We start from the raw sequence: 17,293 nt of genomic DNA, 5'->3' as shown, positions 1-17,293 counted from the left end.
TCCTTTGTTCGTTGTGAATTTCGGTCTGACCAGCTGCAAACTGTCTACACCACTTACGAACATTTTTGACATCCATGCACAACTCACCATACACTTCCGTCAATTGGCGATGGATTTCAATAGGTGCTGTGCCCTTTGCTTTCAAAAACTGAATAACTGCATGCAGTTCGCACTTGGCGGTAACATCCAACAGTAGCTCCTTTCTGAACGACTGCCAAGCCAAGATTGAGCGCCTCAGTGTGGCGTGCGTATGTTAACACACAGTGCATGAAGCACTCTTCATAACAGTGTGACCAACTGCCACACAAACAGAGTTCTGTACTTATAAAAGAAAAATAGGAGACCTTACTTTTGGGATTACCCTCATAGTTCCTGCTGTAACCAAATGATTGGTTTCTGCTGTAACCAAATTTGTTGCACTGTATGGATGTAACAGTATCATATTAAAAAATAAGACTTACAGATGTGAAAACTTATTTGCGTGCACTTAACTTTTACAGATCACTGCAAAATTTAAATGAGTGTGAAAACTCATAAGAGGTAACGTTACAAATAAATTAAATGTAAAGATAGTTGAAAAGGACAATGAGAAACTTTTCACTGAAAGCTTCCAAATGTGTTTATTGTGTAGGGAGCACATAATTTTGATTGAAAATGTGTTACCCCAGAATTTCTTGTTGCTTCATTTGAAATTTTATCCAGTTTCAACTCTTTTTGTTTTATAAAGAGTTTATTACAAATCTGTCACAGTTGCAGTATATGGATGTTGGCGACTTTTTTCGAATTGACTGGTTCATTATCAAGCGTGATCTACTGAGGCTCCAGCGAAACTGCCTGATCTCAATGACAACCATCTAAAATTGACAATACTTGCAAAACTATTTGCCAAAATATGTGTAATTCACCTGTGACAGATTTGTAACAAACTCTTCATGAAATTTTATCATTTTTACTAATTGAAATGAGGCAGTTACTGAACGACAACACTGACGTTTCACTGAGGATATGTGCGAGACAATTTCCCCCATTATGAAAATTGTACGTAGAAGTGTACATAGACATCCATCATAATTTTTTGTATCTACTCGGGCATTAACAAAAGTTTGTAAGACTAAGAATGACCTTTCTTTTTTGATGATGATCTGACACAGTGGTCGCACTTGCATAGTTAAGTTATGGTATTTTGTGACAGGTTATATTTCACATGAATAATGTTTTCTGGTGTTTGTACTTGTGTCATACACTGTGATCAAAAGTATCCGGACACCTCAAAAACACACGTTTTTCATATTAGGTGCATTGCGCTGCCACCTACTGCCAGGTACCCCAAATCAGTTACCTCAGTAGCAATTAGACATTATGGGAGAGCAGAATGGGGCACTTCGCGGAACTCATGGGCTTCAAACGTGGTCAGGTGGTTGGGTGTCACTTGTATCATATGTCTATATGTGAGATTTCCTCACTCCTAAACATCCCTATGTCCACTGTTTCCGATGTGATAGTGAAGTGGAGACATGAAGGTACACGTACAGCACAAAAGTGTACAGGCTGATCTTGTCTGTTGACTGACAGAGACCACTGGCGGTTGAAGAGGGTCGCAATGGTAGACACCTATTCAGACCAGCACATTGGAATTCCAAACTGCAACAGGATCCACTGCAAGTACTATGAAGCACCTTCTTGCTTCTGACTGTTGGGGATGTCAATTACATCTTTCAACACAATTGAGCACCTGTTCATAATGCACGGCCTGTGGCGGAATGGTTACACGACAATAGCATCCCTGTAATGGGCTGGCCTGCACGGACTCCTGACCTGAATCATATAGAACACCTTTGGGATGTTTCCGGACGGTGACTTCTTCGTGCCAAGCCTCACCGACTGTCATTGATACCTCTCCACAGCGCAGCACTCTGTGAAGAATGGGCTGCCATACCCCAACAAACCTTCCAGCACCTGATTGAATGTATGCCGTAGAGAGTGGAAGCTGTGATCAAGGCTAAGGGTGCGACGAACTTGTAAGCCATTTTCAGCCAGGTGTCCGGATGCTTTTGATCACCTAGTGTATATCTTTGAAATTTCTTGAATTTCTATGAGTACACAATAATTTATACATGAGTAATTTTCTAGCACTTACACTAGCGTGTGTTAAATTAGTTTTCCAGTTTTGGTACTACCCATCCTCTCTCTACCCCCCCCCCCCCCCTACCCATCCTCTCTCTACCCCCCCACCCCACCCCCCTACCCCTTAGGCTGAACATTTACATGGCCTCCCATAATCTCCCTATTGTTTCAGTATTTCCGGAACTACAGTAGACACGTATTTCACATGGTTGGCAGCAGTACGCTGTTGTGTTAATAAAAAAATCACAGACCCAGAGTTAAGAACTTATGTTTTTGTTATTTTTCATTTTTGTGTTAACTCTCCGAACAGGATTTTGTAAATGTGTATGATTTTGATTGCAGCTGAAGTAAAACGTGTTGGGGATACAGTACTTGGAATGGCCACACAGTGTGTACAAGCAAAGAATGTGAATAAAACTTCGCCCCAAACTCTGTCTAATTTATGCCTCAAAATAAATGTTAAACTTGGAGGTATTAACAGCATTTTGGTTCCAAGCATTAGGCCGAAAGTGAGTATTAACGGAATTTTTGCATCCAACAGTAGCATGCAGTCACGTATTACAGGTTCTATAAGCTACAGATACATGTACTGTTGGTTAGTCCATATTTTACAGCATTATATTTTACCTGGTATGTTTCCCAGTTGATTTTTTTGTATTCAATAATGCCCTATACCTGGATCAGAATAACAAAATGAATGACAGTTACTGTTTACTGTTGGCAGCTGTTTTTATATCGCTTTGTTACCTCAGCTGCCAGTTTACATGGTCAGTTGCATATGACTTGAGCGGCAAGTAACATAACAATAGATATTCATTTTCACTGGTTGCATTGTTACTATGTGCTGCAAGCTCATTTTACATGGAAGAATGTCCTAAACTGGTTCCCCAGAAAAGCGATAATATACTGAATGAAAACACCAGCTATTGCTGCCACCATCATTTGTGTGCCTATGCAAACATGAACTGACATCCGCCCATCCCATGCTCGACGGTTAATCGCTTTGTTGTTTTGATCATGGTAGAGTGTCACATATAACAGTTTGTGTAAGTTACAAATACATGTCTCTTGAGCTAGTCTATATTTTACAGTGTTATATGTTGTCTAGTTTATGTCCTGCAATTATCCACTGCAGCTGTAATTGTTTTTAATATTAGATGATAAGATTTCAAAGACAGTAAAACAAATTTCATAATGATGCAGATCTTCAGAAATGAAAATGTGCACTTCACAAAATGAGTAAACATAGAATCGTATGACTACAATATCAAAAAGTCACAATTAGAATTAATCAGTGTAAGCAAAATCTTGGTTTAACAATTTGTTGGGATATGAAATGGAATGGTATCGTAGGTTCAGTTGTAGGTCAAGCAGGTGGCAGATTTCATTTCATTGGCGAGATATTAGGAAACCGCAGTCAGTCTGCCATTCAGTTTGCTTAGAAAACACTATTGTAACTTATTCTAAAATGGTGCTCTGATGTGTGGGTCCCGCACCCGGTAGGACAGACAGTAGATATTGAAAGTATGTAAAGAAAGGAAGCAGAAATCATCACAGGTTTCTTTGACCCATGGGGGAGTATCAAAATGATGCTGAAAAACTGAACTGGCAGGTGCCTGAAGATACAGACTCCCATGAAAGCCTTTAAGTAAGGAGTCTGGGATTATACTACGACCCCCTACATATTACTCCTGTAGATACTGCAAAGAGAACTACAGAATGCACAGAGGTGGTTTAGCCACCATTCTCCATATGTGAACGGAAGGGAAAGAAGTCCCTTGTAACTGGTACAATGGGAAGTACCCTCTGCCATGCACTCGACTGTGGCATGCAGAGTACAGATGTAGATGAAGACGAGTTTGATTTTGAAGTGTCCTTTAACCAAGTCGTTTGACAGATGGTATTTAGATCTATGCTTTACAATATGACGAAACTACATACCTCTTCTGAAAACAAACATCTACACAGCATAACAGAAATTTTGATACTCGACAGTTCCCAAGATGTGCACATTAGGACGAAGACAATAGTTGTTGTTGTGGCAAGGAGCAGAGAGAGTAAGTAATGACCCAGTCCCACAAGGCTGGGAGCTTGTAGGCAAGCAAGGTGCTGTAATGACATGATCCCATAAGGCAATGAGCTCATGGGCAGTCACTTGCAGATACTGCGAAGTGGTGTCTAGGGACCGGCTGGCTGAAATGCATCATCATGCAGGGTTCACAGCGAAGGCGAGACAATACTTTTGGGGGCAGTGACAGGTGCTGGAGACCCATAGCGGCTCTTGGTCGGTCAGAGCATGGAGCATAACTGGCCACTGAGGGAGGAGTACTGACCTAATTACACGTCCAGCAGAAGATTGCATGTGCGGATGCTAATAGGTGCCTATGGCTGCCACACTGTGTACCTCGACTTGCATACCATATATTGGCATGGGTAGCACTCCCAGATGCTGTGGCAGCTGCAGGAAGCTTGACAGTAAACAGGTCAGTGACTCTTCTATTGGTAAACATACTGTGAGATGAGGCAAGGGCCATACCTGGCCTGCAGATTTTGTTCATGTTGTTGTTGTGGTCTTCAGTCATGGGACTGGTTTGATGCAGCTCTCCATGCTACTCTATCCTGTGCAAGCTTTTTCATCTCCCAGTACCTACTGCAACCTACATCCTTCTGAATCTGCTTAGTGTATTCATCTCTTGGTCTCCCTCTACGATTTTTACCCTCCACGCTGCCCTCCAATACTAAATTGGTGATCCCTTGATGCCTCAGAACATGTCCTACCAACCGATCCCTTCTTCTGGTCAAGTTGTGCCACAAACTTCTCTTCTCCCCAATCCTATTCAATACTTCCTCATTAGTTATGTGATCTACCCATCTAATCTTCAGCATTCTTCTGTAGCACCACATTTCGAAAGCTTCTATTCTCTTCTTGTCCAAACTATTTATCGTCCATGTTTCACTTCCATACATGGCTACACTCCATACGAATACTTTCAGAAATGACTTCCTGACACTTAAATCAATACTGGATGTAAACAAATTTCTCTTCTTCAAAAACGCTTTCCTTGCCATTGCCAACCTACATTTTATATCCTCTCTACTTCGACCATCATCAGTTATTTTGCTCCCCAAATAGCAAAACTCCTTTACTACTTTAAGTGCCTCATTTCCTAATCTAATTCCCTCAGTATCACCTGACTTAATTCGACTACATTCCATTATCCTTGTTTTGCTTTTGTTGATGTTCATCTTATATCCTCCTTTCAAGACACTGTCCATTCCATTCAACTGCTCTTCCAAGTCCTTTGCTGTCTCTGACAGAATTACAATGTCATCGGCGAACCTCAAAGTTTTTATTTCTTCTCCATGGATTTTAATTCCTACTCCAAATTTTTCTTTTGTTTCCTTTACTGCCTGCTCAATATACAGATTGAACAACATCGGGGAGAGGCTACAACCCTGTCTTACTCCCTTCCCAACGACTGCTTCCCTTTCATGTCCCTCGACTCTTATAACTGCTATCTGGTTTCTGTACAAATTGTAAATAGCTTTTCGCTCCCTGTATTTTACCCCTGCCACCTTTAGAATGTGAAAGAGAGTATTCCAGTCAACATTGTCAAAAGCTTTCTCTAAGTCTACAAATGCTAGAAACGTAGGTTTGCCTTTCCTTAATCTTTCTTCTAAGATAAGTCGTAAGGTCAGTATTGCCTCACGTGTTCCAGTGTTTCTACGGAATCCAAACTGATCTTCCCCGAGGTTGGCTTCTACCAGTTTTTCCATTCGTCTGTAAAGAATTCGTGTTAGTATTTTGCAGCTGTGACTTATTAAACTGATAGTTCGGTAATTTTCACATCTGTCAACACCTGCTTTCTTTGGGATTGGAATTATTATATTCTTCTTGAAGTCTGAGGGTATTTCGCCTGTTTCATACATCTTGCTCACCAGATGGTAGAGTTTTGTCAGGACTGGCTCTCCCAAGGCCGTCAGTAGTTCCAATGAAATGTTGTCTACTCCGGGGGCCTTGTTTCGACTCAGTTCTTTCAGTGCTCTGTCAAACTCTTCACGCAGTATCATATCTCCCATTTCATCTTCATCTACATCCTCTTCCATTTCCATAATATTGTCCTCAAGTGCATCGCCCTTGTATAGACCCTCTATATACTCCTTCCACCTTTCTGCTTTCCCTTCTTTGCTTAGAACTGGGTTTCCATCTGAGCTCTTGATATTCATACAAGTCGTTCTCCTATCTCCAAAGGTCTCTTTAATTTTCCTGTAGGCAGTATCTATCTTACCCCTAGTGAGATAGGCCTCTACATCCTTACATTTGTCCTCTAGCCATCCCTGCTTAGCTATTTTGCACTTCCTGTCGATCTCATTTTTGAGACGTTTGTATTCCTTTTTGCCTGCTTCATTTACTGCATTTTTATATTTTCTCCTTTCATCAATTAAATTCAATATTTCTTCTGTTACCCAAGGATTTCTACTAGCCCTCGTCTTTTTACCTACTTGATCCTCTGCTGCCTTCGCTACTTCATCCCTCAAAGCTACCCATTCTTCTTCTACTGTATTTCTTTCCCCCATTCCTGTCTATTGTTCCCTTATGCTCTCCCTGAAACTCTGTACAACCTCTGGTACTTTCAGTTTATCCAGGTCCCATCTCCTTAAATTCCCACCTTTTTGCAGTTTCTTCAGTTTTAATCTACAGGTCATAACCAATAGATTGTGGTCAGAGTCCACATCTGCCCCTGGAAATGTCTTACAATTTAAAACCTGGTTCCTAAATCTCTGTCTTACCATTATTTAATCTATCTGATACCTTTTAGTATCTCCAGGGTTCTTCCATGTATACAACCTTCTTTCATGATTCTTAAACCAAGTGTTAATTATGATTATGTTGTGCTCTGTGCAAAATTCTACCAGGCGGCTTCCTCTTTCATTTCTTAGCCCCAATCCATATTCACCTACTATGTTTCCTTCTCTCCCTTTTCCTACACTCGAATTCCAGTCACCCATGACTATTAAATTTTCGTCTCCCTTCACAATCTGAATAATTTCTTTTATTTCATCATACATTTCTTCAATTTCTTCGTCATCTGCAGAGCTAGTTGGCATATAAACTTGTACTACTGTAGTAGGTGTGGGCTTCGTATCTATCTTGGCCACAATAATGCGTTCACTATGCTGTTTGTAGTAGCTTACCCACATTCCTATTTTCCTATTCATTATTAAACCTACTCCTGCATTACCCCTATTTGATTTTGTGTTTATAACCCTGTAGTCACCTGACCAGAAGTCTTGTTCCTCCTGCCACCGAACTTCACTAATTCCCACTATATCTAACTTCAACCTATCCATTTCCCTTTTTAAATTTTCTAACCTGCCTGCCCGATTAAGGGATCTGACATTCCACGCTCCGATCCGTAGAACGCCAGTTTTCTTTCTCCTGATAACGACATCCTCTTGAGTAGTCCCCGCCCAGAGATCCGAATGGGGGACTATTTTACCTCCGGAATATTTTACCCAAGAGGACGCCATCATCATTTAATCATACAGTAAATCTGCATGCCCTCGGGAAAAATTACGGCTGTAGTTTCCCCTTGTTTTCAGCCGTTCGCAGTACCAGCACAGCAAGGCCGTTTTGGTTATTGTTACAAGGCCAGATCAATCAATCATCCAGACTGTTGCCCTTGCAACAGTGTTGTTCATAAGTGTGGCGAACGAAAATTCAAAGGCACACCTTGATTACACCTCTCCATCCCGACCACCACCCCCTTAAAAGAGATGGTGCAACTAACTCGGAGAAGTGCAGCACCCAAGAGAGGCACAACACAGCCTCCAGCACAGATTGTCCCATTAATTATAACAAAACAGCCAACAATCATCCATTGTGTAAATATGCACCTGAGAAAGTAACCAATGAGTTATGGAATACTGTAATGCAACCTTGCGTCCCACAAACATTGAACAGAGCAAAACCTAACATAACATAAAAAGAATCCCAAAACTGATATGAACATCTGAATTAAGAGTGCAAGATACAACTAACAAGACTGCAGAACCATTGACGACTGAGACAAGAATAGAAAAAGCACTTAAACATTTCACAGTAACTTCTGATGAAAAAGGTCAGGTGCAAGCAGGGCTTGTGACACAATTTCCTTCCAGCTGCAATGTTAGGTCCAGAACAACACGTGATGGGACCAGTGGTGCCACGAAGGGGGGGGTGTTCAGTGAGATTTCCAGCAGGGCCAGTGGGAGTGGCCATGGTGGCACCAGTGGGGACAGCCAAGCTGATAATGGAGGCAGCAACATCAGAATCATCGAGAGTGTCAGCCGTGACAGGGCCAGCGACCACTACACTGACGAGAGACCTGACATCAGCATCAACTAGGTGGCAATGTCAAGAGGGCCGACTGTGGCAGGGTTGGTGATGACTGGACAGATGAGAATGCCAGCATCATCAATGACAGGGTTAGTGATGAATGGAGGACCGGCTGTAACAGGGCCAGCGCCGACGTCTTTGACAACAGGGTTAGCAATGAAAGGATTGATGCTGATAGGGTTGGTGCCTGATGGCGTTGCTTGCAAGGGCTGGACTGGGAGCAGAGAGACTGTTTCATGTGCACAGAACTGTGCGGCAGCAGAGTACCACATGGCATGACTACATTGCAACCAACTTGACTGAAGGTAACCCAGCTGTACACATACAAAATTCTTGAATGCCCAGTCTGGACACTGGAGGGAACATTGTTTGTCAGTAACCAGGAAACTGGCTTGTGCACACCTTGGCCAGAGGGGACTGTCACTACTGAAATGCGCATTGTAACTTTTCCACTGGTAAATCAATGTCTATGCTCTGTGTACGGGAACCTGGGCTGGGAGGGACCTCTGGATCAAGGGGGGGGGGGGGGGGGCTCCAAATCTTGAGGGTCCAGGCCAATTTTAATCAAAAGCCAAAAAAGGCCAAGATATGTTCAGTAAATAAAAAGCAGTTTGGAGTACAAAGCCCCATATGTATTCAAAATACAAATGTACGTAGGTACCTACCTACCTACTAATAATTCTACAATGGAAACTGTGAATGGGTGTTTTCAGAATTCTTAAAATTTTTGTAAAGTTTTGCATGAAATCTAAAAACTGTTGAATGATAACCAGTTGTCTGCTAGACACAATTATTCTACATGAAACTCTATTCCATACCTATGCCATGTACACAGTACAGTTTAAAAATATGCACGTAAGTGCAACGAAGAGCTTACAGGTGATTATCAATTTTTTAACTAAGTATTACATTCAAAAAATTACTTTTTCAAAGGTTATACATAATTATTATACAGGGTGTCCCAGGACGAATGACCAGTATACAGGAATATGACAGGGACAATCATTTGTACCATTAAATTCTAGTAAGCATGAGCGCTTGTTCACCTTTGACACTGTGAAACAAAAGTCTTCTACTGCAAGCCCTTTATGTTCCATCTTTTGAGAGGTGATAGTATAGATCAAAATTAAAAAAAGGTACAGTAAACATGGGCTCTAAAGTGGATACTAAGAGCTATGAGCACTTGTTCACCTTCGCTGCTGTGAAACATGGTTCTTCCACTGAACTCTAGTCCTCATAGCTCTGAAGGTATGCATTTCAGAGCCCATGTTTGCTAGAATTTTGCTTCAAATGATTGTACCTGTCATAACCCTGAACATTGGTCATTTCTCCTGGGACACCCTGTGTAGTTTATTTTATGAATATGAAAATCTGATTAGATGAACCAGAGCGGAGTCATCTAGATTGAAGCAATGATTTTTACCAACTGTAGTATCAAGATCAGCTTTTAGTCATATAGATTTTATATACCAGAACCAACCAAGGTTTTACTCATATTTGAACAAGACCATCAACAAAGAAGATGTATTTTTTTTGCTGCCAGTTATTCACCTCCGAGGATGATAGCAACAAAAATATATTTATTTTTGGCTTCTGTCATTGGTGGAAATCAAATCCATAGCCATAAACGTATGGAACACTGCCTGAACATGCATTTATAAAACCATTAACAAAGATAATCAGAAGATTGGTAATGATGAGACTCAGAACTGGGGAATAATTTTTCATCGCCTTTTAGATCATACACTATTTCCAGTCCAGCAGAACATTTCCTGCAGTCATCATGAAGACATTTGATGGGAAAACAGAGGAAATTTCTGAGAATTGATGCAGTTGATGGCAAAATATGATCCAGTCTAGTATTGAGCTGGAAAAAGATGGGCTGGACATTGTGTTGTGCAGGGCTCAAAGCTATGACAATGCTGCATCAGGGTCAGGTGTACACAGAGGAGTACAACAAAAAAATGAAGAAGTAAATCCGAAAGTTCTGTTCAGTCCATGTTCTAATCATTTCTCGAATCTTTGTGAAGTTCATGTGTCGTCTTGTACATGGAGACGAGAATTCCTTGTAGAAAAAAGGAAAAAGTTTGTAACTACTGTCTGATACTTGCTGGAGTGCTCATTAGAATTCAGTTAAAGTCATAAAAGAAAATGTGAGCACTTTGAAAGATATCCAAGATCCATCCAAGGCACACCTTGATACTACATCCACAGCAAGCTTGCTTGTCCTAATATGTGATTTCACTATCTACATATACAACGCTATTTACAACTTCTTCACTATTTACAACAGTCTGCCAACACTGGGCTAACTTCTTTCGAATTCGCAATTGTAGAAATTGTGTGATTTTGAGCCAAAGAACTCAGCAAGCCATGTTTGGAGCATATTTTCATTTGAAAAGGAGTTCCTGGAAGGTTTTTAGAGAGTGGAAAAGATGAAAATCTGAGGGTGAAAGATCAGCTGAATAAGATGGTTGCAGAATGACTTCCCAACCCAACTCCTGTACAGAGGTGGTTTTTTTTTTTTTGCGAGTGAAGCAGACTGTGGGTGGGCGTTATCGTGGAATAGCATCACTTGACGCACTCTTGTATGTGTAAGACATCTCAGTTGTTGACTATAAATGTCAGCAATGATAGTTACACCTTTGGGATGCAATTTGTAGTACACGACACCATCGCTATTCCACCACATACATAACATTATCTTTTGTCAATACACACAGGTCTTTGTAAGGGGTGTTGCTACCTTGTTTGGGCTCAGCCATTCCTTTCTTTTCCTTGTTTTTGTATAAAGACACTGTCTCTCATCACTAGTAACAGTACAGGATAGAAATGGTAGGCATTGTTCACTACCCAATTGATGACAAGCAAGCAGAGATGCACATATGGCCACCCACTGATTTCTGTGATTTTGACTTAGAGCATTCGGTACCCACAGACCCAGCTTCTGAACCTCCCCCCATTGCGTGCAGATATTGTAGTTGTGGAATGATCACAGTTTACATCTATATCCACATGGCTACTCTGCAAATCACACTTAAGTACTTGGTAGAGGTTCATTGAATTATCTTCACAATAATTCTCTGTTATTCCACTCTCAAACAGCATGTGGAAAAACGAACACCTATATCTTTCTGCGCGAGCTCTGATTTCCCTATTTTATTATGGCGATTGTTTCTCCCTACGTAGGTCAGCATAAAATTTTATGTTCAGGGGAGTAAGTTGAGTGATTAAAATTTTGTGAGAAGATCTTGCCGCAACAAGAAACACCTTTGCTTTAATGAGGTCCACACCAAATCCTGTATCATGACCATGGCACTTACTCTCCTATTTCTCAGTAATACAAAAATGCCCTTCTTTGAACTTTCTTGATGTACTCCGTTAATCCTATCTGGTAAGGATCCCACTCCACACAGCAGTTTCTACTCCAAATGATGATGGACAAGTGTAGTGTTGGCAATCCTGTAGAAGATCTGTTGCTTCTTCTAAGTCGGTCGCCAATAAAACACAGTCATTGGTTTGCCTCCTTCACATTTTCTATTTTTTCTTTCAATTTAAGTTGTTAGTAATTGTAATTTCTAGGTATTTAATTGAATTTACAGCCTTGAGAGTTGATTGATTTATCATGTAACCGAAGTTTAATGGATTCCTTTTTGCATTCATGCAGTTGACCTCATTATTTTGGGTCAATTGCCAATTTTCGTGCCAAACAGATATCTTGGCTAAATCGTTTTGCAGTTCGTTTTAATCTTCTGATGACTTTACTAGATCGATGTTTGTTTTGGTTAGAACAGCTCAGTGTCGGTTTGACCACCAGCGACAGTGCACCGCAAGTTCCTGCTGCTAATAAGGCAAGTTCACCATTCATTTATCACATATTTTTACAAGCTTCAAACTGGAGACTTCAATAATGGATAGGAACTATGATTGCTGTGTACAGATGCAAGCTGAGTTGTTGACTCTTCGCTCACAGCTCCAGGCTGTGTTGGCTTCAATCACATAGCTTGAGGCTGCTGCCAAGGGGCATCACTGTGGGGGGTCGGATGTGGGTATGCGAGGGACATCAAGCATGTCCCACGTGTCCTCCGACCGGTCCACTGCTGTGACTGCCCCGGGTATTGCCTGCACTGAAGTTGAGTCCTCACCGGTGGTCGAGTGGGGGATCATTCCAAAGTCTGGCAGGCAGCGAAAGACTTTCCGATGGGCTGATCGCAGGGCCTCCCCGGTTCGTTTGCCAAACAGGTTTCGGGTGTTATCTGTGGCTGATGAGGTCTCTGATCTGGATGCAGTCTTCCATCCTGTTCCAGAGGAAGCTTCTTGGCCTGCGAGGTCTGGGCATTCACAGAGGGTGGGTTTGCTGGTGGTTGGGATCTCCCAACATTAGGCGCGTAATGGGGTCCCCTAGGACCATGGCTGCCAATGAGGGGAAGGAAGCCAGTGTGCTCTCTGTGTGCATACCGGAGGCAGTCATTCCAGATGTGGGAAGGGTGCTTCCAGATGCCATGAAGAGTACAGGGTGCAGCCAACTGCAGGTGGTGGCCCATGTCGATACCAACAATGTGTGTAGCTTTGGAGAACTGCAAATTGGCATTATGAGTAGGCATGTGTACCTCTAATCGGTGCTTGACTTTAAAAAGAAGAAGAGGGGGGGGGGGGGGGGGGGGGAGAGATATTTTGGTGCTGTGACCTACCCGGGGGGGGGGGGGGGGGGGATATTGTGTTTATTTGGACTTTAAAAGTCTCAGAACTTTATTATAACGCTTTTTTTCATCAGAGGTACTGGTGCGTACCATCATGAATGAAGCACTGTAATGTAACAAGGGACCACTTGCTATGATTGGTTTTATTTTAATCTTAAAATGTTCTTCTTTTATACAAAATTACTCCCAGTTCGTTAAAATGCCTGTAAAATAATGGAGATGCTATTTTCTGAAGCATTGTATTCACAGCTGTGAGGTTTTGTAAAGGGGCTTCTTGTCAGTCTGATCTTATTTCCCTATAATGACAAGAGGTCCGTTTTAAAACAGTGATATTGACTGCTTTTAGCGGTATTATGGATTACTCTTGGATTCAGACAACTTTGAAATCATCACAAACATGTACAAAATGAAGTAAATTATTATAATAGACTAAATACGAAAATGTATATTTAAGACATCATCAAACTCTCTTTCTTGTGCTGACAATTTCATTTCTCTGACAAGAAGACCTTTTTCACTTTCTGTTTGACACAGTTAGACAGCAATGCTATGAACATTCACGTTGATCAATGAGGGAAAAGAAAGCAATGTTGGTTGAACTAGCTCATGACACAGAATTATCGATTCAGAAAAAAGTTTGTCAATTATTGTCTGAATGTGTAGACCGATTTATCCAAGAATAGTCATGAAGGAAATCACCAAAATTTTTACTTGAAGCTTCCAGTGACACACTGGCTGTAGCACTGAAGAATCTAGTAGAAATTTACAATGAGTTTGATAAGAAGTAAATGATGCAAGAAATAAAGTTATCATAGGTGTCTACACGAGTCGATACAAGTGTGGGTGTTGCTGCTAGACGAATAGCCCAGGCAACCCTTCAGTTTATGACTGAATGGAACTTCAGTGAATCATTACCATGTACATAACTTATAATTCAGTACTTTTTGTGTCTGTCACATCATGCGAGAAAAGTTTTTCTCAACTGAAGCTAATAAAAAGTTATCTTTAAAGTTAGAAGATGGGCAGATTAACTAGTTGTTACTGATTCATTAGAGAACAAATATAAGTGTCAAATGAAATAGATTTCAGTGACGTTATTGGGAATTTCAGCAAAATAAAGGCACAGAAACATGTACCATATTAATATCAATAACTTTTACCAAGTACTAAGGTTATGAAACTGGTGTTACAAGTATACAAGCATTGTTTCCAAACATATAAAATAAAGGAAATAGTCTGACGCTATTCTTTATTATTTCTTTGCACTCTTGTGTGGTGGTTGCTGTGCTAAATGCTGATTTGTATTCTTAGTTTCTCACCAGTGTCTTTAAGTTTGTATATTACAACAATGAGAGCATATAGTACACGAATTAAAAATGCTTTATATTTGTGTCAACCATTATGCCTATATTATTCGTTTTCTACGAAATGTACAGTACAAATACATCAATTCCTAAGCAGGTCGGGTGGCCTTACTTAATTTCACCAAAGCAGGCTTAGTCCATCACTGCAATTATGTGATATTTTTACTTAATTTTTTTTAACCATAATTCAAAAATGTGAGTCATTTGTGGAAAAGTGGTAGACACACTGACAAGATTTTAGATTAAGACTTGGAGTGCTAGTACAGTTTTTACTGATCAGTTGGTATTGTGTTATCTGCATAAAATCAAGATTTGAGTTTCAATCTGGATACAGCATATTTTACTCTGTCGGGATGGCTTATTATATACGCCTTAATTTAGATAGCAGTGGAAAACAGAATTGCCTAATTTATCATATCACACAGTATACCGTATTTACTCAAATCTAAGCCGCACTCGAATCTAAGCCGCACCTGAAAAATGAGACTCGAAATAAAGGAAAAAAAATTTCCCGAATCTAAGCCGCACCTGAAATTTGAGACTCTAAATTCAAGGGGAGAGAAAAGTTTTAGGCCGCACCTCCAAATCGAAACAAAGTTGGTCCATTGTAATATGAGACACAATTTAGTTCGAATGAATGACGATACAGCTACAGTAGTTTGGTTCGAGTCGTAAGCTTAACAGTTAAGCTTTACCACGTAGCCATTGCTATGCGTCAGGCGCTCCGTCCGTATTTATACGGATACCCTTCCTTTTTCACGTGCTTCGTCTGGTTTGAATCGATTGCTTATTTTGCATTGATCTGATAAATGCCGTTTTCTTTGTTATAGGTGTTTGCGTCACTCTTAAGCTGAAAACGCATTACTGCACTGTGTCATGCATTGTTTGTCGCATTCTGATAGTGCGTGTTTACGGCCTGTCGCGGGTCGCGGCACGGCTTGCTTTTGTGCGCGTACAATTTAAAAAAAAAAAAAAAGAGAGAGAGAGGAATCGTCTCATTAGCGAAACAATGGCAAGAGACTGCTATTTGTTGTTACTTACTGCTGCTTTCTTTGATAATGATCAACAAGAATCAAATAATAGACTGCGTATGATAGAACATGGTCTGAATGAGAGTTAGGCGAAAATTTTTCTCCGTTTGAAAATCTTTGCGGCCGCTTCTTTATTACATCAAATTCTGCACAGAAATTAGAGTCATCTTAGATTTAAAAATCTAGTCACTTGCCGTGCTTCATTTCTGACAGTATCACTATTAGGCATAAGAATAATACGAATATAAACATGACACGATACGTATATTCTTCCGCGTTTGCTGTTGTCTCACTCTAGTTTCGTAGTTTATTAGGCAGACAGGATTTAAATGAGATAGCAGCAAACACGAAAGAATACATGGCAAAATGTTTATATTCGTATTATTCTTATGGTGAAGAGAATACTGTATGTGATTCAAATTTCATCAGGTTCCTATTAGCAACCATCTCTTCTCACAGATAGGAAAAATTCAGAACGTAGAGTTGGCCAAATTGACAAACATCCCAAACAGTCTTGCCAGTCAGATTTTCGTAGTACACTGAAATACTGCTACATTCGAAGATGAACAATACGGAGTTTGTATTTACTTCGTTGGATAATGTATGAAAATGCAGTGGTCTAAACTTGCGGCGGAGAAAAAAAGCTCGTCTTCCACTTTTTTTTAAAAAATTTATTTACTGACGCAGAGGTTTTGGCGCCAGTATTTATCTTTGTGCCTACAAAGCATGCCTGCGTAGCGCTACATATATTCGACGGCAGAAGTTAGTTGTGGCGGCACGTACGAACATTTTTCATAACTTCCGCTTGCTTTGCACTCGATTCTAAGCCGCAGGCGGTTTTTTGGATTACAAAAACCGGAAAAAAAAGTGCGGCTTAGATTCGAGTAAATACGGTACCTGTTTCCGTCTTTGGTTTAAACCTGCCCTTAGTGGCTAGGCCTATTGATGCTAAGTATAAGTTAATATTTGCCTCATGTGTTGTTAGTGTAACCCGGCCATATTTATTGCTTATATGTATTAACTGCTACATCTACTGTTAATGTAACCTGGTCATATGTATTGCATATATGTATTAACTACTCTGATGTTATGAAAGGATATCTGATAAGTTTAGTCACTTCTAAATATATTTGTCTACATTTTAGTCTGTTACTTTTTTCTTCATTCAGAAATAAGTCTATACATTATGCAACAACACAATGTGTGTTACTCTATAAAGATGTTTACTAATGTTATGTTTGTAGTTGTTTGCTCATTCAAACATATTGATCATGTTTGCTGTTCCAGCAAACTCCGTTCTTATAGTTGAGCACCACTTTTTATCGCCTCTTATTCTGTATTGCATTTAGGTTTTCTTTCCACAGAAACATAAATTCTATTCTGGCACTACCACAGTGTAAACTGGAATTGCTTTCAAATTGATGCAGATACTGCCTTTGCAATGGAAGGAGCATTCTGATCAGCATCATGTTTATTTTTCCAAAAGGAGCAGTATTGTCTTGTTATTTTTTGTCTTATTTTTTTCATTTGTAGTCTAAAGTGAGTAGTAAAAATAGTCAGTGAAGGTGTGGGAATTTTAGTATTTTGGACAACTATTATCAGTTATACTAGTGGAATCTGTGTTTTCTTATCCTCACCCTCGTCCCACCTCTAACTCTGTGAAGCTTGATTGTTCAGTAATTTTTGAACGTTATA

The 17,293-nt window shown here is 40.3% G+C and overlaps 1 protein-coding gene across 2 annotated transcripts in view; it reads left to right on the top strand.

The window, feature by feature from the left end:
- The window catches only part of LOC124714218 (protein argonaute-2), a 216,240-nt gene that overhangs the window by 156,154 nt on the left and 42,793 nt on the right, over positions 1-17,293 (top strand). For both annotated transcript variants that reach the window (XM_047243003.1, XM_047243004.1), the window contains exon 12: positions 2,467-2,633. In XM_047243003.1, coding sequence (XP_047098959.1) covers positions 2,467-2,633 — 167 coding nt within the window. The remainder of the gene's footprint in view (positions 1-2,466; positions 2,634-17,293) is intronic.

The sequence above is a fragment of the Schistocerca piceifrons genome, chromosome 1 (genome assembly GCF_021461385.2).
Source record: "Schistocerca piceifrons isolate TAMUIC-IGC-003096 chromosome 1, iqSchPice1.1, whole genome shotgun sequence".
NCBI classification, from domain to species: Eukaryota; Metazoa; Arthropoda; class Insecta; order Orthoptera; family Acrididae; genus Schistocerca; species Schistocerca piceifrons.
Note: the sequence above shows the minus strand (reverse complement) of the source record. Positions and strands in the feature narration are given on the sequence as shown.